Source organism: Tympanuchus pallidicinctus, unplaced genomic scaffold, assembly GCF_026119805.1.
Source record: "Tympanuchus pallidicinctus isolate F22 unplaced genomic scaffold, pur_lepc_1.0 scaffold3, whole genome shotgun sequence".
In the NCBI taxonomy this organism is placed as follows: Eukaryota; Metazoa; Chordata; class Aves; order Galliformes; family Phasianidae; genus Tympanuchus; species Tympanuchus pallidicinctus.
The window spans coordinates 75,307,722-75,333,655 of record NW_026294747.1 but is presented as its reverse complement, the minus strand read 5'-3'; the positions used below and the strand labels follow the sequence as shown (position 1 = coordinate 75,333,655).

The 25,934-nt window shown below is 37.2% G+C and overlaps 1 protein-coding gene across 1 annotated transcript in view; it reads left to right on the top strand.

Annotated features, from left to right (window-relative positions):
* Positions 1-25,934, top strand: part of GPR158 (G protein-coupled receptor 158) — a 180,270-nt gene that overhangs the window by 88,725 nt on the left and 65,611 nt on the right. The window contains exon 5 of the mRNA XM_052695301.1: positions 8,703-8,771. Within this exon, the coding sequence (XP_052551261.1) occupies positions 8,703-8,771 (69 nt within the window). The remainder of the gene's footprint in view (positions 1-8,702; positions 8,772-25,934) is intronic.

The window sequence follows — 25,934 nt, the reverse complement described above, 5'->3', positions numbered from 1 at the left end:
AGCAGTTTTTCCTTTAAGGGTAAGTGTGCTTTTATTTTCATGAAAATATATAACCCCTAATCTCAGCTTTTTAGTAAGAGGACTTTTACTATAACAAATTTTGAAGAGATGAAAAATGTCACCATTTGGGAGGTCTGCATTTCTCAAATCCAGTCATACGCTGTAAGTTTGGAGCGGTTTGGTCATTTGGTTCTCATAAAGGAAAAGTAAGTAAAATAAACTGGCATTGGATTTAAAGCCTTCAGAATTGTGAGGTTTTTGTTTTTTGTTTTTAATTTAATTTAATTTAATTTGAAATTAGTATAATGATCTTCATCTACAGTCCATTTGCCTTCTCAGTCATGTGAATAATGAGCTTTTTTTCTCTTTATTCAATTTATTTTAACTTTTATTACATCATTCTCAGTTTGTTTCCTCAAAGATATTAAGAGCTTTGAGCCTTGCAAACGGTGTTTTTTCTCCTGTCATTTGCCATAAACTATTTCTTCCTGTGATTGAGCTACAATTTATACTGAGTTTTTAGTGAGCTGTGGTAGTGTCCGCTGTAATAGGCAATGCCGTGTTGAGTAAAAAAGCTGAAACACAATTTTTGTGTTCCAACACTACTTCTAAACTGAATTAGGTGAACATGCACACTGAGCCTTACCTCCTGCTAGTGTAATACAGAGTTTTAATCCATCAGATTTTTATACATTCCGTTGGTCTCTTGCTGTATCAATGCTGTATCAATGTGTCACATTTGTATCAATAATAATGTGAATCATATTCTTGAAGAGCATGATGTCATTTTGTCTTCCTTTATCTTCATTTTTGAATTAATTTAATGCAGGCTGTTTAGTGGTCCAGGACTTTGATGATCGTTATCTTACATTTTCAACTTTTAAATTACTAAGGATGTGAATAAACTGAAACAGAACATGAACATTATTTACCTCTTCACTGATTTTTCTTTTTCTGCAGATGCATTATACTTTGATGAGACCAAGGTATGCTGATTTTAGCTGAAGGAATTCCTGGTCTTATAACAAAGATGTCTGAGGGACATTAATTATTTTCACTTTAAAAGTTATTTTCCAATGATAATACTTTTTCAAGTTATCTGTAGTGTAGATGGTGTACTGCCACTTACATGCAGCAGATTTTATGCTTCAAAATCAGAACAATTTCTCTGCATCACGATATATCATAGCAGATTTCATTACTCATATAACAGAAAGGAACAAGAACCACATGAATTGGAAAATAAAGTATTTGGGGATTTCTTGGTTGCCTGGCATCTTGTGCACTTTTAATGAAATTGGTTTCTGATTGATGGCTGCTTGACCTTTTGCTTTTCTTGTTTTTTTTTTCTTCTAAGTAAAAAGTGAATTTAATAATTATGTTCTATTTGGGTTCAGCTGTAACTAGCAATAGGAAAAAAAATGACCTCTGCATAAGTATTTTTTAAAGCGTAGTGAAAAAAACATGAGGATTGTATTTATTTAATTTAGGAATATTGCACAAAACTGCAAATGCTAGAAGATTCTGTCAACTTGCCAATACAGCTTAAGTGGAAAAATGTAACTGTGGGCCTATCTTTGGAAATTTGGCCTTTGCTGTGATATTTACTGTATTTGCAATCCATATTCAATTAGGAGATTATTTCTCAAAGAGAACAATTGTCATAAAAAGTGCCTGTCAGTTTGTAAAGAGGCTGAGGGCATGGAATTTCACACTGAATATTTTGCAAAGAAATCTCCAAAAGAATGCAACCATTTCTACCTTTCTACATTTTCTGCAGCTACTTGTGAATGAGTTGCTTGAATTTTGTAAGACAGTCAGCGATAATGAAGTTAGACTTGTTAAGGCAATTGAAAATTTCCTTTTACTGAGTAGGAGTTCTAATCATTCCTTGAATTTATCACAAAGGAAATAAAAAACAATGGTTTACTTTCCTGCTTACTTTGACTGACTTTGTACCCTGACATTTAGAAATTCAGTGCTAATTGTGGCTGCTGCATTTTCTGCATTACTTACTCTGCCAAGAATTGTAATGCAGTGTATTTTTTATATATATATATATATATATATATATATATATATATATATAAAAATTTTATTTTTATCCATCATTTAAGCTTTTTGCTTTGTTACACTTGATGCAACTTGGCCAGTTATGCTTTTTTGTTTGGTTGGTTTTTTATTTCCTTGTGCCAATAATTGTTAAGCATTTGTTTATGACCCTCTAGCAATACCCAAGAGACACAAAGGACTTTACTAATGTGAATTGCTGTAGAAATTGTGTTACTTTCTGAGATCTGGAGATAGGGAATTATTATTTATCTCAAACATTACTGACGTTCTCTACATAGACTGAAGACTGAGCAAATTCAAAGGCATAGAGCAGCCCTTGACTAAAAAAATAATGGTTTTTGCAGCTTTGTTCAGGAAAACGTACTCTGCTAAAGCATATTGGTAGGGGAGAAACAGAAGGGAGTTCTGGGAATGTGTGGTCTGTGCTGACTAGGAGGTACCCACCGGCTCATTAGTTTCACCATCTGCAGTAAATTTCTAAGTTAAGAGGTAGACTTGCAATAGTGTACATGGAATTGAGGAATAGTTACTTCCTACATTAGAGAAAGATTTGGGAGCAAACCAAAAAGTGCTGTAGCACTGAAACACTGCATTCGAATTGTTGTGATCTAAATGTGATCTGCCTTTCATGCTACTCTCTAATGATTTCTCCAGTGAGTTAGAATATCTACTTGCTCCCCAGCCTTTGTAGTTATCACTTCAGTTTTCCTCCCTCTGTTTTGGTCAGTTTCTTTATCAGGCAGATGCAGATCCTGCTTGGAACAGAGAGCAAAACTCCATTTTTATTGCTTCAAACAATACAGTTCCGGCTCCTTCAGATCCAAGATTGGAAGCAGCAATCAGCTAGAAAACATTGCTGAAACCCAGTCTTAAAGTGCGATTGGTGTTGATCTATGCCTTGTCTTGTTATCATTTTCTTAAGAAATGCATGATCGTATGTTTGTCTCCAAGTCCTTATCTGGAGAAGTAGGCTGGCTGAAAAATAGTAGGCAGTTCCAGTGGAATACGAGCCAGTGGTGAGCTCTCCTCACAATTCAGGAAAACCATATACCAGAAAGCAGAAGCACAGCCAGAGGCGAAATAAAGTTTGTTAGTCCTCTCTGTTCTGTGGGACTGCTCCTAGAATACTAAGTCCAGTTCTGAACTTTGGGGAAACACGCTATAGCCTATAAAGCTATAGATGTCACACTCATAACGGAATCAGAATGATCTACATGCTAATCATCTGCGTGCCACTGAAGTAGTTGAACCTCAGTCATGTTATTTTTTTGTGCACTGAGTGGTCATGGTCTTCTGTATATTTCCATGACGTGTTGGGATTTTACCCATTCTTTTACTAAATGCGTATGAAAAGAATCTAATATATTCCACTTGAGCGTGCTCTTTCTCTTTCATGCTTTCTTTTTCTGTGCAAGTCTTCAGTTCTCAAAGCATGTTGTAGCCCTGGTCCTGCTGGCTTCGATTAGTTCTGTGAGTTACTCTGTACTAAAGGGTACTGTTGGGATCCTTCTGTCTCAGCTAGACTGCATTCCTGATTGCTTCACAGAACACCACAAAACTTTGATGAATGGTTTGCTTTCTGTAACAACATTTTTGGTTTGTTTTTATTAATGAGAAAAAGATACATGAGAAAGCTTACAAGTATCTATGTTTTTGTAATAAACAGTGAGCAAAGCTTTCTGTAAAAGAACTGCTCCAGAAAGACAGCTATGTTTGTTTCACAGGAGAACAGAAGTAGTGTGCCAGCCTTTAATCCTGGTCTTTCCAATTCAGAATGGTGAATTGTCTCTGACTATCCTTGTGTTTGGACTCCCCCCCAACCCAGGAGGGCCCCCTTCTCACTGGCTTAGACCTCAGCAACATGACTTTGCTATTCCTGCCCTTGACCTAGGCTCTGTCTCCGCTCTATTGCAGCACCTTGATAGACCAGCTGAAAGTATCTGCCATGGAGTGACCTTGACTCACTGTCTACAAAGACAGTTTCATTGCAGCTACTCTTGAACTTGTTTATACAAGAAACATGCTACGTTGTGTGGCGTGACATCACTTGGCATGACTGAGCAGCCTGGGTTGCAGAGTTGTAGTCAAATCCTGAATCTCACATAGGTGTGATAACCAACCTCTGAGCTCTTCATGACCTGGAATGTATCTTGCTTTTGTGAATATTTTTAACTTTTTAACTACTTTAAATCATCAGTCATGTAATTCTGAGTAGACACTGAGGGGCAAATGGTCAGTAGCATTTCAGCTGTTCATAGCTACATCCCTGAGCTCATGAACTGGCAACATTTCTTGTCTTGTCCTCTTGGAGCTGGAGAGCCAATCCATCCTGCAGGGGTTGTGTAATGTGAGGGTATGTCATCAGTTCTGAGCCTGTGCTGCTGCCCAAGTCACACAGTCAGATTTTCTGCAGACGCCTCTTGGAGTATTTAACCTGCAGATGCAAAACATATTACTGTGCGTAGTGTTTTTCTGTGTAGATCTAACATGACATAGTGATTCAGAAGTTAAGAAGCCGACCAACCAGGGGCCTGTATGTCCTCACACTACTTTGTTACTGGCTAGAATTTACTAACATGTACTTAACTCAGTCTTGCATTTTTCCAGCTGGTTCTTTTGATAGCTCCTCATGAAACAACTGATGCCAGTTTGCTTACACTTCTCACATGGTGGAGAACTTGCATTAGATCTGCTGGAATTATGTCATTGTTCATTGCAGAAATTGAGGATGGTAGCTGCTCTCCAAGAAACTCCATCTCATGATGAAAAAGAAGCCAATACATACCTAGTTTTCACCTTTATCATAATGCATGCCATACTATTTTAATTGCATCCTTCTTGTTTTCACTGTTGCTGGATGAAGGCCGGATTGCAGATAATTCCTAGTTCAGTCAACCTCATTCTTAAAATAAGACTTAAAATAACATCTTTTTTTTTTTTATCATGAATATCTCAATTAAAAAGCAAACAAATGTGAAGAATGTGGAAAATCACTGATAGTAAGTATAAAAATTTCTATGATGTTAGAAGTAAAATATATTTCAGTGTAACTTATGTGTCAGCAATATGCAACCATTGAGATGGGGAAAAAACAGAAAGGACAAATTTTCTGATGCAAATAAGTAAACACGGGAAATGAGCAAACAAGCTAAACAGCAAAATAAACAAACTGTACAGAAGGTGGACAGCCAGAGAAATAAATAAAAATACAATAACAAACAAAGAGCAAAATAAATGCCAACAAGGCAAATGCAAAACAAAACAAACAAACAAACAAGCAACTGATAAGGAAGAGAAAAATAAATGAAGCTGATGTTACATGCAAGTGGAAGAAAATTCCACTGGACTTTGTCCTAAAGTGCCCTGAAGTCTGGGAGGTTTTTAATTGTGCAGATGGCATAGGTGGAGAGCGAATGGTGGAGGCTATGGAATGCCATTTAGTTCCATTCTTTAATTTGCTTCCTTTAAAGTTTTCTTCCATGACTTGTGTGACCATACTTGCTGCTATGTATGTTTTAGAGTTCTACAGAAACAAGTATTTGTGGTGCTGCCTATAGCCGTGCCTTTGGTGCCAGTGTTTGCAAAGTTACTGGGGGCAAATTTTAATCTTTTCTAAACTTTCTAATCTTTTTTTCTTGTGTGCTGCACAGAAGTTTTATGTCTTGCTCATGCTGAAGTTGCACATTAATTACAAATGCCAGCTAACCATACTATCATTTATAGTTTATAAAAATATATGCAATTTCTGTTCTACATGCTATAGCAGTGTGCATGATTCATTCGCCACAAACATTCAAGCTGTAAAATGAGTCATTCTTAATTAAATAACCTGAAAATATTTTATTTAATGGCTTCATAACTGGCACCTGAACATTCACTTCCAGCTTTTTGCTGTTGTATCAGAAGTGTCTGCAGAAAGCAATCTTGAAAAGTCATATACATGTATTGATTTTTATTTTGCCATCTGAATAAGTTGAGTGCATCTGAATACATAAACAAGAATACATATTATGGAATACATAAGCAATTTTCCTACATCAGCCATAAAAGACAGTATGTTCCCTTCAGCTCTTTGTTTACTGTTTTGAGATGCTTATAACAACTTAATGTCTTGCAAATACGGAATCAGTGTGTTTTGTTTGGGGCATTTTTTGTCTGATGATATCTGTGCTTTGTGTATGTCTGTGGTACATCCCAGTAGATGAAATAAGGCAGGACAGTGCTTCCACGTGGAGAAATGCAGTATGGGAGTGCTGGACCATTTTCCCATTAGGAGACTTGTGGCTGAGGCTCCCCATGTATCCAAATTCCATGGAGTTCTAACTGAGTTGAATTAATTTGGTATGTCATTGAACAGTTGAAATATGTGAGCCTAAAAAACCTGACATTGGCGTTTCAGTTTCCCACTGTCTAGTTCTTTGCATTTGGGATTTTGCTTACAGATTATCCAATATCGTAATATATTCATTGAGAAGGGAAAAGAAAACAGACTTCAGTTTTGATTTTTGTAGCAAATGCCTTGAATTACAGGAGCCCAGTGATGAAAGTGCATGCATGAACTCTGCTTGTGGATTGGTTTTCACATTTCAGTAATTGCTATGGCAGGCATTGCACCTTGTTGGGAGATATAATTATAGTAGTTCAGCTATTTGGTAGTGCTTCTCTTTGTTTCGCTTTGCTTTCTAAAGAAACATTTCATGGAAGCACGTACTTTCTAATAAAATTTTGCTAGAAGTATTTAGGTCTCAGGTGCAGAATGTAATTTTAGAGTGAGGTAACAGAATAGTTTTGTAATCCTTACTGTGAAACTCACAATGTGAAAGTTCAAGGTAAAGACCTACACAGAAAAATCAAAGAATTGGAGAAATCCAGAAAAGAGAATCCATAATACATCTCTAACGCCTGAATAATGCCTGTGAAAAATAAGGAAATAACTTGTATGCACATGGCTGACAGAACCAGAAATAGTGAATTAAAGTTGCACTACAGGAAGTATAAGAGACATTAGGCAGATCTTTCTAATAGTGGGGAATAAAGAGCGGGAAATGAGGTTGACTGAACTAGGAATTATTCCCCTCTGATGCAGAGGGGAATAATTTGCATCAGAAATTAGGAAAACAGAACAAGGCACTGTTACTCAGAGGGGATACAAAAATCTCTGTGGTCTCTTCTTTTTTATCCTGAGCACTGAATATATGTGCAAATCTTACATTACACTGTTGCAGAAGGAAAAAGTCAAAAGAACTTTAAATCTTTAGTCTGTGTTGTGTTTCTAAGCCTTCTGAAAATAAACATTTCAGTGTGCTTTTCATAAGCTGTTTCCTAATGCAGTGTGCAAACACAATTCAGTGCTAACTTCATACAGAGCACAAACATCAGCACCCTAGATCACGGGCATGGATGATATGACAGAGTACCTTCAGAAAAAGAACCTGTCCTATTCCATGGGAAGATTACAGCCGAGCTGTATTCTGAAAGGAACTGGCTTAAAATGTTCCTCACTTTCTGGTACTTGACCCAAATTTAACTCTCAGCAAGGTGGGAGATCAGACCACTGGTGTCTGTGCCAACGTGCCGGTGTTAGACGACCTTCCCTGCTAAATATCACTGTTGCTGGCATAACTGTCTAATATTAGTAAGGGTCTCTGAGAATTTTCTCCTGATCTTTCATCATACATTTGATATGTCAGACCTGTAAAAGTCAAAAGACACTGACCAGTCAAAAAAGTTAATGCTGACATATGAAATCAGGTTACACTGAAAAGATCCATCTATAAAATTCCACCATTTTTGCAAGTAGAAACTGTACCCTGTGGGACCAAAAATGCATCTGTAAATCCATTCAGACAGAGATCGTTTTTTTAATGATTGCCTTACTAATGAAAGATAAACTTCTCTCATCCAAACTCATTAGAGTGATTACCACAGACCATTGATTCCAGTCCATGAGAGGATTTTATGATGTGAAATAAGGGGATTTTTCAAAAGATTTTTGGCAAAGCCTCTTTTGCTGTCCTATCTGACTGCATTGCTTGCAGTTAGGAGAGCAATGCCTTAGTCCAAAATAATGGATGAAACACTGTCTCAGAGGAAGGAATGAAATGGAAAGCGGTGTCGATGTTTTGTCTTTCAGATAAGGTACAGATGCACCATACATAAATCATCAATGGAGCAAACTTTATATTAAGGAAAAGAATTGATTTTTTTATTTTAAAATGGAATGAAACTATGATGGAGACTGCATTAGAATCAGTGAGGAAATGGCACTATATTTTATAATCCTGACAAGTTAATGACTGAACATATACATCTTTGTATAAAATTCCAGGAAAGATGAAGGTGCTTTCAATCTAAGAGGACAATCTGTATTCAATAAAATTGTAGATTATTCATACATACTGTGAAAGCTGAATCATTAATATTAAATAGGTAGGTCAGAGCGTTCAGAGGACTTCTTAGCATTTAAATAGTACAGAAAAAAATTGTTAAATTCATATCTGTTATTCCCATGATTTGTAGTTTTCCACATCTGAGAGCCATTTTTCGCAGTTTCAAAATGTATCCATGTAATGTGTTGAATAGGAATTTTCTAATATTCCGTATTTTTGTTTGTTTGTTTTGTTTTCTAGAGTATAAGAGCTTCAGGTCTGGTGCTGTTGGAAACCATTCTTTTTGGATCACTTCTTCTATACTTTCCGGTAAGCCAAATTGCATCTTTTTTGAAAACTTACGTATTTGTATTTGTCAGCAATTTAAGAAAATGCTTGAATCATGTTGGTGATAAAAGTGATTATCTAAACTGTTACTGTAATGACTAGCCTAATATGATTAATACAATTTGCCATGTTCTGTAAATATTCTTAAGAATGCTTGAATGTTTCATTGTCTTTATAGAAATTCTCCATCTCTAGCTTAAGAAATATTTCAGTATATTTACTTGGAAATTTTGCAGTGTTCTGAGTCAAACTGAGTTTTAGCCTTGAAAGAAGATACCTCTCTATGCTCTGCTTAGAGAAAGTTGTGCAGGGTATGTAAAGTGTGCACAGAAATTCATACCATAGAGCAAAAAGTGAGGAATTTCCTTTTCATGGCAGCCCCAGCCTGCTTTTTTAGAGAATCAGGAGCCACATAGTGTCTTCCCAAGGCAGAGGCTTTATCATAACCAGCCAGCATTTGTACAATGTTGGCTTCAGTTCAAGAGCCTTGCCATGTCTCACATTGTGCTATGTCTACAGTATGCTCACCAGTGACCGATTCTTCAGCATCTTTCCCAGTTCTTGTTTTGAACTCTAACTTTTGTATTCCAGAAAGAGCAAATGTCCTTTGGTGACTGACCATCTTTCGGAGCTCAGTGTCAGGGATGCTTAGGTACTGGTAGTAAAGAAAGAGTTCTCTATCAGCAGCCGACTTGAAGAGAAGGGATACTGTTAGGTGCAAGAGACGGCTGTCCATGACCTTTAGATGCAGAGGGAAGACAACGGAGCTGGGTGGGGGAATTAGCAGATTGAAGCGTCCCGCAGCTTTTCACTAATGTTTAAACATTTCCTCCTTTTTTCACTTACATGGACAATGTAAGATGTACAGCAAGTACAAAATGATGATTGGACACTTTATGAGGAAAACCATTCTCTTGAAAAATCCCGATGATCCTGCCTCCCAGTTGGGATATAGATACCTGGTGGGACCTTGTCCCTCTCTGCATCTCATATGATATAAAAATGTTCTCCGAGGACACATTCTGTTAGATGCTGAAAAGCAAAGGATACACCTGACTTCCCTGTAACAGCAGTTTTGTGTTCCCACAGTATTTGGTGGGGTTCTTTTTCATACGTGGGTAATTACTTATTGGGTGATTATTCCTAAATTTTATCATTTTGATTTAAAGGTTTAAGTGGAGGGACTTAGTGTGGTAATGAAGCTCATATAAATAATCTGGTGGAAATTAATCTATTTCACCATCTTCAAGAATATATTCAGTAAAAACAAAGAAAATTGGAGCTAATGTAGAAACACCAGGGTTGCAATATCACAGGTCCTCAATTCACTGGGAGTTTCCATGACTTTATGATCCAGGGCAAGAAAGTGTAACAGTAGGTGTGTATGGTGTGAGAACATATATATAACATAGCCATAGAGGTCCATTATATCATCTTTAAGGAATGAAAAACTGCATTACCACAAGCTGTGAATTATGGGCTGTGGGTCCTTGAAATGAGAACTCTTGACATTTTGCTGTATGTGTATACTAAATGTTCTCACCTACTTCTTGTTCGGAAAAGGAGCACAGAATAGAGCAAGATAGAATGGGAAAGAAAACTTGAGCTCTAAACTGAGTTTTGTTTGTGCTTGTTTGTATTTGTCTGTGATGTTGTTTAAAAACATAATTGTGTGCACACAGAGTTTTTTAGCTATGTGAATTGATTTTATGATAGAGGAAAACATGCTTTAAGACAATCTGATTCAGCGTGGGCCAGCAGTGTGCCCTGGCAGACAAGGAACAAACTGCATGTTGGGGTGCATTGTTCAGAGCATGACCAGCTGGTCAAAGTAGGTGATTATCTTGCTATTATTTAGCATCAATGTGGCCTGGAGTATTGTGTGCAGTTCTGGACTCTATGATATTACAACCACATTAAAATGCTTGAAAGCATTGAGAAGAGGGCACCAAAGCTGGTAACAGGGCTGGAAGGCATGTCTTGTGGGAAGGGGATGAGGCTACTTCTTTCACTGGACAAAGAGGAGGTCAGGAGGCAACCTCTCTGCAGCAGTATTAGGAAGGGAAGCAGAAAGAAGTGCCAGCTTCTACTCCTGATGACCAGTGGCATGGTGGGAATGGCACAAAATTGCACCATGGAGGGTTAGATTGGACACTGGGAGAATTCCTTTATCCTGATGATGGTCAAACTCTGCAACAGGCTTTCCAGAGGTGGTTGATGTCCCTTGCCTGTCATTGATCAAGAGACATTTGGATAATGCCTTCAATAATATGCTTCAGCTTTTGGTCAGCCCTGAAGTTGGACTCAGTGATCTTTGGAGGTTCTTTCCAATTCAACTATTCTGTTCTAATGTAACAACTTAATTAGGCAGATTCAGATAAATTTTCTGCAGCTATGATGAAATGCAATTTAAAATAGGAAGTGAAGTTCATCATTTTGGGCCAGACAGCACTGCAGTATGGTGATCTTCTTTAAAATATTTTTTCCCATTTGTATAATCTCTTCTTCTACTGTATTTTGGAAGGCAAAACTGAAAAACTTAACTTTCACGCTCAACTAAGTGCAGATTACAAAGCTTGCCTCAGTGCATCTATGGTGTTATAAGAATAAAATGGCAGAAAATCATCTCTAAAAGTTGAAAAATAGATTTATATAATCTATTTAAGGATTCAATGCAATATTACATTCTGATTTAAAAATTAAAAATTCTCCTTAGACTTTCTCAACACTGCTCAAGTCTTTTGCATCTTTACTTTCCATTCCCTGTGCTTTCCCAGCGCTGGCTTTTATTGTATTTATTCACCCAGTCTGCCTTGGATTGTTCTGAGAGCCTTCAGCATACCAATTCTGCTGTGTCCAGAAAAGCTTTATTGCATCTATGACTTTCCCTACCCTCCAATTAAATGGAAACCAAAACCTACTTTGTTGCATTGCTTAATTTCTTCAACTAATTGTCATTGTTTTCATGTCTACATGCTGTAATCTATTCATAGTGTAGTGCCATTAATTGAAAAATAATATCACCAGCCAGCTGCCTTTGGGGAGAAAAACAGCTGTTATAATACCCTTCTAACAAACAGAAAATGCTAATGATGATCTCCACCAAAATTTATTTTTCAAATTCTGCTATATTGATAACAACACACAGATTTCTCCTGAATTATAACAAGGCAGAGGAGCTTTGTCTATTAAAAATGCATAGTTTTTACACAGCAGTTGCTGGGCAGCTGTCGTTTCTGAGCCTCTCATTTCATGTGTTTTCTCCTGTTTTCTCCTGTTTTTAAATAAGTTTTGTTATTTATATACATTAACAATAGTATATATTTTAGGAAGGCTGCTTTGAAAGTAATGCCTCCTCTTTTATTATGTTGGCCTACATTGTCAGAGGCAGATGTTAGTGGTATGGTAGTAGAGGTGGAACCTTCCAACACATGCTGTTAAACTTGTTGCTGTATGACAGATAGCAGCAGAGAGGCAGTCTGACAGAACGATATCTGACACAGAAGTGCAGATGAAGCAAAGATATAGAATTTAATTCCTCCATGCAGAAAAAATGGCACCCATAGACATTCCTTGACACTTGCTGAACACTGATGGAGACCAACGAGTGTATGTGAGCACAGTGAGGTGATGTGTTCCAGCAGTGGCAACAGCGACCATGGGTTATCTCTGCTGGTGCAGGTTTTGACAAGCATGGGTTGCAGGCTCTTGTTTATCACTGGCCAAAACCCGTAGCTAATGGTGGTGTGTATGCTGAAAAATAGTATTTTATAGCTGATAACTTGCTCTGTCAGAGTTACTGTGCTTTTCATATCTGTTATAGCTTCTATGAAAATAAATAGGAGGCGTTACTTTTGATGCGACCTATGTATATGCAGCCTGAGAGTGCAGTCAGTGCAGCCCAGGCAAGCCAAAAGGTTGGACATGCTTTAGACCTTTACTAAATTCCTTCCTTTCTTGCTTGTACTGTAACACATCTTGCATTAATGCAGGATTGAAAACTTTTCATGTTGCGAAGACCTTCATCAAACACGTAATAGAGTACAAACATTGTAATAGAGTAGCTGATTAATTCCATTGGGGTTGAGATCTCAGCTGATTTTAGAAAACGTTTGGAAAACAGGAAATTCTGTTTAGATACCATGAAAGATTTTATTTATCAGAGCAGGTTGCTGACATCAGCTCCGGAGTCTCCTGCCTTGGAATAGTCACAGACGTGGGCAACCTTACCTCATTAGACCTGCTTGGAGTAGGGGTTTAGACTAGGTGTCTTCTGGAAGCCTCTTGCAACCTAAATTATGCTATGATTCTTTGTTTCTTATGTGGGTATCCAAACCTGAAGAAGTCATCAATGTTTACCAAATAATTATTGATGAGATATTGGGCATTTTATAACCCATTTTAGATTTCAACCTGAACACGAGGTGACTCACACTCTGGGCCCTGTTGATGGTAAATGTATCCTGGGGTACTGGGTGGGTTATCTGATATATTAAACATTTTCCGTACTACTAGTGTGCTTTAACTGAAACTCCAGGATGCACTCTAAAATTCATGCAGTATTATGATAATTTCTAGAGCCAGTGATGAAAATTAGTGAGTACCGTGATGCGAAAGGGGCAGAGAATAATTTCTTCTCCATGCTCTTGATATAGCAGGGAAGAGGGTTAAAATAAAGTGAAAATTATGTTACACAGCGAGGCAGTTTTATAATAGTAGAATTAGTTACACTGTAAGATGGATTAGGGGAGAGGCTGTGAAGCATCTTTTTAAAAGCTGTTGGGATTTTTCCCTTCAATCTTCTCATCTTTTGGCTCAAAACATCTAAATTCTTTCTATTTCCAGCTGCCATCGGTTTTCCAAACTTCTAATTATAGCAAAGCAGTATTATTCTCAGTATATAGAAATAGCTGCAGTGCATTGAGTTGCTAACATTCATTAAGCCGTTCAGTAGTGTAACCTGGAATAATCTCATTGTGCTCAGACATCTTGTTGCATTGAGTAGGTGTTAAGATCTGTTTCAGGGACTGTTTTATTCTTTGTTTCACACTCAAGATAGAGAGACCTAGCTTTTAGGCCTATGAGACCAAATAAAAAGTAGGGTGTAGCAGAACATAGATATGGTCTGGGCTTTTTTCCCTTCAGTCTTCCATATATATGTTAGAACAGGAGAGGTGAGCCTTGAACACTGTGGTAGCTCCATTAGTCGTAGCCCTGAGTAGAGCAACAAGGTCACAAGAGAACTTAGATTTTAGCATTAATGAATGTGAAAATGGAATAATGTGTGATGCTTTTATGCATTTGTCCCTCAAGTATGCCTAGAAGTGGCGCATTGCAAGAGTTCAGTGACTGTTTATATGTTGATTTTCACTGAGGCCAACTGAAAGACATTGCTTTTTCCAACACATTTAGCAGTGCATGTACTGATGTGCTGGAGTGAATCTCAGACTTTGTGCCCCCTGTCATGCACCAGGTGTTTTAGCTTGATTATTTTTCAGTATATAGCTACATGCTCTTTACTTGTAGTTTTTAAAACTCTTAATGATGAACGCCTTTTTCTAGTTGTTTCACATTAGCTGAAGAACAGGCCTGTGTAGAGGAGTATTCATGCCAGTGGAGACCAAGGACAGCTCTCACCTCTGAAATAATCATCACAGATTTCCACAGTATTCTAGAAAAAGTTCTTCCTGTTCTTCCTTCTATTTAGATTATAGCAGGTTATATGTCCAGCCAGAAGAAAAGGTAGATTTTAAAGGTCATATTGCCAGGATTTTATATATAAATTGTCTTGTTTGGGCAGAGAAGTTGGGGAACCAACCAGAGACTTATGCAACATTGTCTTTTTCAGTCAGTGTCATTGTTAGACAAATACACTTGAAGTTAACATGTGGTAGCTTTTTTGGGAGCTAGCTGACTTTGAGTGCAGCAGCCCAGACTGAGCTGGTACATTCTCCATGTTACAAGCTTTTGCTTCAGATTACAGAAAACCCATGCGCACCAAGAACACTTGTATTCTTGCTCTGCATCTCACTAAGGAAATGCTTATGACTCTTTACTTTTTAACATTTAACATTTTTTGATTTTTGAATAAATGTATTTTGAGTAGCACAAAAACAATAATATAGTTCTTTGTGATTCTGTTGTTACAAGTCGATATAGCTATCCTAAAATATCTAGTAGCTACTATCAAGGAAATAACTAGAAATGGTTGAATATATGATTATTCACATTTAAAACTGAGATTAGTTGCAACTATATGTCTCATGACCCTGATTAGATTGGTCTTTCCTTGTAAATAACAATTGTTTCATGTATTAGAAACCCAGTAGAGCTATGACACCATGCAGCTAGGAAGATATATAGATGGAATTTAGTGGGGAGAGTGTTGTGTGTTTTTGGGTTTGTCTGCGTGCTGTGTTCACAGAATACCTCAGACTGGAGAAGACTTCAAGAGGGCTGTAGTCCAATGTCCTCCTCAAAGCAGGATCAGCAGTAAGCCCAGATATTAAACAAAGTTTTAAAGGGCTTCATACAAATAGGTCTTAAAAATATCCAAGTATGGATTTCCTCACCAGGCAGTATTCAGCCTTATAGTAAATTCATGTGGTTGTAACTTTTGAATTGTGTGGTAAAATATGAGATGTCATTGGAAGATACAGTGGGCATTATAAATGACGGACTATAGTAGGTCAGTGAAGGTAGAGGTACTGGCATTACCATTCTTTCCTATCGTAAACTCTTGTGCTCATAATTGTACTGGTTGTGGTACCAAGAGGAAACATAGGCTTCAATTCCCACAGATCCGAAAGTGCGGTACAGGATTGCAGGAGGGAAGTGTTATTTTCACTACCTTGAAAGCTTTTTTGAGAACTGAGTTTGAAGGACACATTTGTCAGAGTCTAGGTTCACTGAGTAGCCAAGTGTTTGTGTGCGTGCAAAGGGTTGAGATCCAGAGAGAAAAGGACAGAAGTTGGTGACCTGAACCAACTGGGTTTTCTTTAACCTTTGTACTTTAAATGACTGTCTTGCACTGCTGGATTGCAGTGATTCAGTCTTGTCAGTCCTTCATTCATTGGAATAATTCTTGCGATCAGGGGAGTATGGCCTTTTTTTCTTTACTCATAATGCCACAGTCATTCTCATGAATATAGTAAGTTGCATATGGAAAAATTTCCTAAGTTAATGTCTTCACTTCAGAGTAGTATTACAAAGACATGACTGTGAAAAATTATGTGCAATATTTACCCATGGCTTTTTTAGCTGGTTTTAGCCTAAATAACCATATGCACAGGTTGAAAATCTGCTGCGTTGCTCTCCAAAGTGAATGCATTAGGGAGTTTGGCTAGCACTTGGGTGGGAGACCACTGTGCCATAAGCAAGCACAAAAAATTCTGAAGAATACCTGGAAAATAAAAACCTAATTAGTGAAAATCATCCCTTGGTTCCTTGCTTCTTTTGAATTAGAGTAGCAAACAGGAAAAAATATTATTGCAGTGTTGTGCCCTTTATTTTATTGATGGATTTTATGCCCTTTATTTTATTGATGGATCTCAGTAGAGTATAGGCTAGAAATGATAGGAACATTTATCTCAGACAAATGTATCTTGATGACCACACTCACCACTGGGCAAGTACACTGCATCAATATGTACAATGCTCAAATTTTACTTTAGTGACTTAAGCATATGAAAAATCAATACGCAAATAAAGGTTCTCATGTAATTAGTTCAAAATATAAACGTGGCAGAACATTTACAGAAAAGCTAATAAAAATGATATACCACATTTTTATTGAACTGTAAAACTGAAAATGAGTTTTTCATATTACAGAGGTACTGGGATTGAACTGCACCAGAAAGGAAAACACTGAAGGTTGTAGTCAACATTAGATATATTCTCAACAGGACACGGTCCTGACGTCTATTAGTGATTTACCTTCACTAATTAGTTTAGCACCTGAGAGACTGCATGTTGGTGGGACATAAATTTCAGTCATTCTTTTTCACTTACCGGAGTGTCTTTCAGTGTCTTTTCAGTGGAAGCCTGGTACCTGTTCATACTTTTTTATATTTTTCTACAAAATGTCTTTTCTTACTGTTTATTCATGCTTTCATGCATAAGATCTAAGGAGTAACAGCTGTGGTCAAGTAAAAGTGCATTGTGCTGAACCTTCTGAATTACATGGAAGCTAGACTCTGCTCTTGCCTGTTTGTTAAGTTCAGAGGTGCTGTGATCTGCATGAACAAGAACCCAAAAGAAAATGAAAGCAGAAGCATTTCAGGTGTAAGGAGCACTTTAGTTAGATAATCTAGTAGTGCCAAACTATCTTATGTGAAACTGAGTGGAGTTATAAACTCATGTCCAGTGAAGTGGGGGCATGCCTTGGGTTGGAACATGAGATTGTGATATTAAAATTAAGACACGGACTAATGCGGTGTGTACAACTGAGTGATAAAAGACAGCATTTTACCTATCTCACTGCATATCACTTGACAGTATACTCTGGGTCAGCATAAGGCAAAGGAAAAGGGAAAAGCAGCATCTCCATCTTGAAAGGTGTTCACAGTATTACAGAATATTGCAGTAGCAGAAATGTGCATCTTTACTCGTTTTTCTCCTAGGTCCCTCTTCTTCAATGTATGAAGGATTATGTATCTTCTAGCCATACTCTGAGTTTGTCATTTCATACAGGACAATTAATAGTTAAGGATTAGGAGAATTGAGAAATTCAATGCATTATGGTAAAGCAAGAGAGAAGTTGATGGTTTTCTGAAGAGATTGGTAAGAAGGGAGATTCCATCCGTCAAGAACGGAGACTGCCCTTATTCAGTCATTCTTCCTGCTGAGAATCTTGAAGATACAGACAATGATGTAACAGTTTTTAATATCAACTGCCAGATACTGTTAAGCAGTATCCAGTACTCAGGCAAAATAATTTGATAACTAGTGAAATCTTTCTACAGAAAAAAATATTACAGAATTATAATGGTGGTAGTGGAAAGCTTTCACTACAGTGTAGCACTGTAATTAAACATCTCACTTATAAACTCTAGGGTAAGAGATCAGTAGAATTAAAATCAATGCACCAAAACCATTTATCACCTGATGTAAATAAGAAATTAGTTTTTAACTTGTAGAGAACTGGAAATTAATATAAATGCTTACTAGAACAGAGACAAGTTTACAATGTAAAATACAAGGTATGCTATAGAGTAATCCAACCCAATCAGAAAGTACTAGTGCAGAAAATAAGCTTTATTTCCTCTAGCTATTACTGAGAATGATATAGTCATCTTTGCCATTGTTAAAAAAAAAGGAAGGCAGGAGTTAGGGCAAGGTTCATCATTAAACTGAACAGATCAATTTATGAGAATGGAACAGTGAAAAGCATAGCTCCTGGGCCTAAATCTATACCACACCAAGAAGGGAGAGGTTGGAATTCTGTTTTTAGAACTAACATTAGAACTGAGGGTGGAAAAAAAAATGTTCATAAAAAAAGAGAATTAGTTGTTCTAAGAAACAGCCTGATGCTACATGACACAATCCTGAATCCTTTCAAGCCACTGTATATTAGGACCCCATAGAAAAAAAAAACAATAGAATTTTCTACAAACAAAACTATTTGATTTCTTGATCCTCTTCATATATGGGACCAAGCACGGATCTGCAAATATATGCAAGTTTTGAGGAAGCTATTAAGGAATGTTCTTTCCTTCAGAGCCAATATACAGCATACTTCTTGTAGTGACATGATGTAGTTCCGTAAGATTTACATGTTTCGTGGGGAGAAAAGAAGCAAAGAGAGAAATATGTCAATTCAATCAAAGTTATCAGAAACAAACAGAAGAATTTCAAAGGCAAAATGTTTAAACCAATTCCAAGGTAATATATATGGAAAAAAGAACATAAAAAATAAGAGGATAAAATGAGACTAATTTATCACACGCAAAATTGCAAGTGGAATAAAATAACACTTTTACCCAGTTCTCTCACAGTGTATCTTTTATCAAGTTTATATTAAATTATTTCAATCATTCACAAGTTTCATTATTACTTGATGTTAATTGTTAAATAAGCCAGGGTGCTAAAGCCTGAAGTGAAGCCTTACTGCATATTATTCAATTAGTTAAAGCAATGTAATAAAGGAAAGGATGATAGTGAGAAAACAGAATAGGCAACTTTGCCTTTAAGAGTTAAAACACAACAGTCTAACACAGCAGTAGGAAAATTAATTCAGAATTGAGCAACTAAACAGTACAGAAATGAAAATAAGATAGAAGTGACACCTTGTACCTTGATGCAGTACTGACTTTTCTTTCAGCATCACAATTACATGTTGTAGAAGGTACCTGGAAAACCACAGCTTGTACATTTTGTGCTACTTCTTTGCTTGCATAACGTTATTTCTCACTAATCCTTGCAAACTTTCTTCTCCTTTCCTGGACCTCCACTTACATAACTGTAAAAGATAAATTTTTTATTCTTTCTTTGTTCTTCCTTTATATTGATGTGTGGTTTCTCATATTTAAATTATGAACTCTTTGGTACAGGGATGTTTGGCTTAGCTGTGCCCTGCACAGCAGGGTCCTGATCAATGAATAAGAATTGCATTACAAACGACTGTTACTAATAATAACAATGAAAGTATTTTACAATATTTTATTAAAGATGTAGGGAAGGACAAATATTTAAAGATAAATTTCTCATCTTTTCAAGAGTACAGTAGTATGTGATTATACTGCTACAGAAGATAGGTATACTTTCAGAGAGATCTGAGAATATTTGATTTAGGCTTGAAAAGATTAAACCATAAAAATAATAATAGAGAAAAGGTAGATCCAGCTCCGTGAGGATTGTGTGTCAGAACTTCTCCACTAATTTCTATTGAGCTGCATCCAACATACACAGTGAGAAGTTGGATGGAGTAGAATGGATGAGAAGTAGTGCTGTAAGGAGTTCAGTTACATACTAAATTAGCAAGGTTTTGTGAGCAACAGCATTGTGTAAATCTTGAAATTAATGTTTTCCTTCAGATGTTTTAGCTCTCTTGGCAGATAGGACTATCAGTTTCTTGTCTTTGTTCCTCTGATGTATTGCAGACAGTAGGAAGTCCCTACTCTGTACGTCCTGTGTGAGATTGGTTAATGAGTAGTAAGAAAGGCAGTAAGCAAAAAGCAAAATACAGCTAGGTAGTTATTTGGAGTACCTGTGAACAGTGTGTTCCTTGGATGTGCTGAAATCCCTGTGCAGTGTGAAAGAGTAACAAGGTATGAATTTGTCGTAAGAAACCATAGCCTCTTCTACCACAACAGCTGAGTTCCAGTAAGGCAGCAGCATGCTTCTGATACTGTTTGAGAACGTTTTGCAACCAGTTGAGGATCTATTTTGTGGTGTGTATGAAGTTCATTGCAGAAACGCTTCCAGATCTTCAGGTTTTGGTTTTCCTTTTTTTTTTTTTTTTCCTGATAAATAGATATTTTTACTACCATTTATGTGTGTGATCAGAGTTCTGTGGTCATTTTCGCTGAAGAAAATGTTTAATATTGTTTTCTGTGTACCTAGATACTTTCTATGGCATATGGTGGTACTTACACAGACTGTAATGACATTTAAGAAAAAGGAAATTTTGTTCATATACGGAAAGTCTTTCCACTTTTTCTTCAAGTATTGTATCTTGTCCAGAGGTTTGATCTTCATTCTAAATTTGGGGATTTTCTATACGGATTAGTTAAAATAACTACTATTTTTAAAGCTTGTAGCTTTGATTTGATCTTCAGATCTTTTCTTCATGTCGGATCTCTTCTTCAAAGTATGCAAGTTGTCAGATTGACAAAAAAATAATTCTATATATTCCAATAGTATGATATTATATCTGCTAATGTTTGATTTGTTAGCTAGCCTAATCCTTCTCAAATATAACATGTATTGGGGTACAGAGCAAGCATTCTTAATTTTCTCTTAATCTCCTAATCTGAATTCGCCAGTATGCTGAATCATTGAAATGTTGTTTTGAAACTCTTTGGCAGAGCTTCCTGGACCGTACAGACAGCTGATACTTTTTGCTCTCTTTATTGATGGCACTGACTTGAAACCTATAAAGAACTAATCTGAAAAAATCTGTGTGCTGGGTTATTTAGTTAGCTATTTATATCTATATTAATTAAACTTGTGTCTACTTTCCAGGCCCCAAGGCATATTTACATATTTAAAATCATAACCCAAATAAGCTACTGGCATTGTAGCAGGCAATCTTCATTGAAGTAATCACCAGTCATTGCTACAAGAGGAGATGGCAAGTGCTGCCATTACAAGTCTTTTAAAGCCCTATGTATATCAACCATTAGTTCAACAAAGGTGCTGTTAGACAATCATACGCTCCTTTGTATGAAGACCCAGGAATTGTGGAAGATAGCTGAATCAGAAGAGACACTAAATATCTGCAGTGTAAATCTTACGTATATAGATTTAGAAATGTGAATGCATCTGCCAATTTCAGATGTCAGCAAGAGTATTAAAAAAGTCAAACTAGATTTTTAGCTGCTCTTTTTGTAACTTTTCTGTAACCAAAAGATGTGAAACACTACTGGGTTCACAGGAAGATACTTGATCTGGTTTGACCCCTGTCTGAGCTGACTTTGTGTTACTGCTGTTGGTTGTTGGAATAACACAAAAAATACAGAATGCTTCTTTTCTTGCACAGCTTCTCAATTTAGGATAAGTGCCATCAGTATAGCTACATCTGGAAAAGAAACCTCTACTACATTAGGTTTTTCTCACATGCCAAGTAACTGTGCAACTGGACAACATCAAAAGCCTTTTATCAAATGCTGTAGTCGTGAGAGGCACTCATTTCTGTTTTGACTCTGCAGTGTATATAGCAGATATCAGAGGTGATCAAGAACTTCGAGATGAGAAATTAATTTCATAATAGATAACTAATCAGATTTTCATACTGAAATTAACAAGTATTATTGTTTATGTGTGGTTGCACTCTCTGAGACTGTTCCCTGGATAAGGAATTGGCTGGATGGTGACACTCACACTCAGAGAGTTGCAGTCAACAGCTCAGTGTCCAAGTGGAGACTGGTGATGAGTGGTGTTCCTCCAGGATCAGTGCAGGGACAGGTGCTGTGGAACATCTTCGTAGGCAACACGGACAGTGGGATCGAGTGCAGACACTGATCAGATGAGACTAGCAAGCAAGTTGATGGTGAATGACTTACAGAGAAGAGAGTCAATTTGGGAAAAGTCATTCCATGCTATTTTCAACAAATGAAAAAAAAAAAAAAAATTGCAACCTTGAGCTAAATTCAAGTAGGATTTCATTTCATCTGATTGAGAAATACATTAAGAAACAGGAGAAAAGAAAGCTGAAACCACTCTGTTTACTGAGTGCTCTATTAGTCAGGAGTCCATAGCAGATTTTGTGGTCACTAAGCAGATTCAAAGAAATGTTTGTTTTTTCTCCATGTGTGTCTTGTGTACAGTGTCTGAAATATTGCACTGCGATGCATTGTTGTCTGCTAGGTTCATTTCCTTAGTCTGAGGTAATGCTTTATTATCTCAGACATGTCACAAACAATCCTGTCAAAATTTGCCTGGATGAGTTTGTTTTAAATCATAAATAGTTGTGATATATATAGTGAGTGCTCTGGATCCTTGAAGAAAAAAGAGGTCATGGCCTTTGATTATTCTTGGCACTTTGTGTAATTGTGGGGCTTAAGAGTTTACTCTAGCCAGTCTCAGGTGGGGTCTCACTACCTGCATATGTTATCTTCTTGCTATCTGTGTCTATTTTACCACTCTGATTTCTGTTTAAATGCTGTCTTTCTCTCTGACCCCCTGAAGTTATTCTATTTTGGTTTCTGTTTATTTACTGTCTCGTTCTTAGTTCTGCTGGTTATTTTGTTCTTAAATGTTTTGTCCTTCTGCTTTTATGCTATTTTTATTGTTCAGTTGTTTTTTCAACATCCCAAGCAGCTCAGCAGGGAGGACGGAGAAAGTTTATATAAATCAATAATCATTAAAGGCAGAGGACTGTCTAGCAACAAAACGCAGCAGAATATGTCTCCTGTGGTAGAAGGTGGGCCTCTTCTCTGATAAATCACTGAAATGTTTGGAGGATTCCCCCTGTGTTTGGAAAGGAGTGGAACGTTTGAAGAAATTCTCATTCTGCTGTTTTTGTTGATGTGCTAATGAGCTCATTTTGTGGCATGTGCAAGTGAGATGTGTCAGGACTGCAAATGAGAGAGCTTGTCCTGCACAACTACTATTGGTAATGCTTTATTTGCACAGCTGCAGCAACAGGAGGGATCCTTGCAGGTACGGGTTTCAGCTGTTTTGACCACTATCTCAGAAGGGAGAAGACCAAAGATGGCTGAACGGATCATGTTGATGGGCCACCAGCAGACAGTTTTTTCTTAATATAGCTTCATTTCTGATCAGAGGAAATTTTTTCAGGACCTGTTATTAGGCACTGCATATTGCACTGCCTAATTTTGGTGCCTTGAGGGCAAATAAGGCCTGGATTCTCTTGACATTAAGGAGTTGAGTGCTCAGAGCCAGAGATGCATTCTTGATGTGACACTCAGTTTCAGTTCCCCTCACTGTCTTAGGAAACACCAACGTGTACCGCCTTGGAGAAAGCTTTAGCACTGTGGCGTAAAGAAGCTGAAGCGTGAGAAGTGTTTCAGACTCTTGTGCTGCCATTGCTCCATTTCACATTCCTTCATTAAGCAGTAGTAGGCACAGTATAAATATTAATCTAACTCTACAGTCTATTAGGAAGATATTTTACACATTGGTTAGGCTACTTACGTAGAGAAAAGGGAGACCTATATTCTAATACCTGCTCCATTGAACATGTAATTTCCTTTAGTTATTGACAGGGATAAGCACATACAACCCAACAAAATGTAGGAGACTTTAGGTGTATCCAGGTTTACGTGGCAACTGAGGGAGTGATTATAACCTCTACATATTGGATCATTTACTGCTGGTTAGATATCTACATCCTTTTCCTATCTCACCTACTTGCGATGGTGACAAATCAGGTATAGAACTGTGGAGCATTTCTGGATTCCTAGGTCTGAGTTCACGATCCAGTGTCATCTTGGCTACAGGTGAGAGCTGGGACCAGACCCTCTATTTCTCTTTCCCATTTTGAACTTTTCAGCTTCTCTGCCAGGGGCAACCAAATGGCAACACCAGGCCACGTTAGCCAGATTTCTTATTTGGGTGATCACACAGGAGTATGTTGTGCAACACATACCTGAATGTTATTTTAAATACAAGTGCTGTTATTACCTACCTGTAAAATAGCTGTAACACTTTTCTTCCTTACGGTGGTTTTGTGACAGCAGATCAGTTACAGACTCTCAAATATTCAGGTATTGCAAATACCTAACATGGACTTAAAAGCAGACAGTCAGCAACAAGCAGATGAGAGAATGATGATTCAGAGCAATACGTGCTGTGCATGGAAATACCCAAACATTACTAACCATCTATGCACAAGGTCATTCACAAAATTAATGAAGAACTGAATAGAATGTCACAATGATTGGTACATAACCATGGAGTACCAAACAAGGAGAGATTTCACTGGAAAAACACAGCTTGAACTTGATTATGTTACAGATTGACAGCCTGAGCTATAAAGGACTTTCCTGAGAAACCTGTCTGTTGTTACATTCAAGACAGATATGTTTCTTTTCCTAATCCTGCTAAATTTTTAAAATAATGGAAAATTGGATCCTCTGACTTTCTTTTGCTTATACACAATTTGTTTATCTACAGTTGTTTTACATCTTTGAAATAAAATGCAATTTTAAACACAAAATCACAAACCTGAAGTTAGACAGAAGCATATTTCAGCAAAAGCAACTGCAAGTGCTAATTCTGCTCTCAGTTTCTGAGTTCAAATCTGGAAGACCTGAAAAGGCATCATATCATATCACGAGGAGGACTAAAGCTTTTAAACACAGCTATAAAAGATGCTGTAGAACAAAGATATGCCCATAAAATGCATGCAGCCTTACTTCTCAAATATTTTTGTGGTTGAGCAGTTCTTTTTGAAAAAAAATTGCACATGTGAGACAATTAAGAATTCATCAATATGTTTACTTGTGCATTTGCCAGTACAGTTTTACGGAAAACAGAATCCATGCAAAGGTTAGCAGATGCTGTGTTTGAAAGATGAGATGTGCCTATTATCCCTTAGGGATTTTACTGCTATTGATTTTTCAGGTGATGAGCAGCAGTACAAATCGTAGAGGTATAATGAAACTGTTTTCCAGAAGAGGAAGATTTATCACCTTTATTTTTCCCAAGCCAATGATTTCAGAGTTTGCAACTGCCCTTTTATCTGACTCCCATCGTTCCTACACCATTATATACGTAGTTCAAACTTCTCACCAGCTGGTCAGTGACCTCCAAAGACTCATTAAAGTTTTTCATGTCCACACAGTTTCCTGAATGTAAGTTCTGAGATCCATCTCTACCACTTTCCACTTTTGTGCAGCATTTCCTAGGGGAGATTTCTCTTCTGATTTGTTGCTCTCGTAGTTAGTTGCCATCTATACATATTGAAGTTTTTGAAGACTGCTGTTTCAGAGTCGAGTGTGTTGTCTTCTTCTATTAAAGAAATATTCCTCCTGAGATCAATAAGGAAGAATTCTTCTCAGGCTTCTCTGAGTTTGTTCAGGTATATTGCTGGCACGATGCTCTGGAGAGCTTCTTTTCAGGTTGGATTCAGCATGGCTAGTCTGAGATTATTTCTTTTCAGTTTTAGATTTCTGCATTTTCCTTCAGTAGTGGAACTGAAGTTTGTCCATTCGGAACGTAGTCTTCAGGAGCCCTGTATTTGTGTTAGCCTTCATTGTCATCATATTTCTGTTTCTACATTCCCTGATGGTTACCTTAGAATACACAAAACATACCTTATGCTATAGGCCTGTTTATTTCCTAAGCTAGATTCTTCCAAAGGTCTTTGCTTCTTTTGAGACCAACAGTTTGAAGTACATAATAATAAATGTTAAAGTAGAATAGCAAAAACAACAACAGCAACAACAAAAGGCTAAAATCTGTGCATTTTTTTCCCCCAGTGTTCCTTCTGTGGATGCTAGCTAGCACCTAGGAATCACC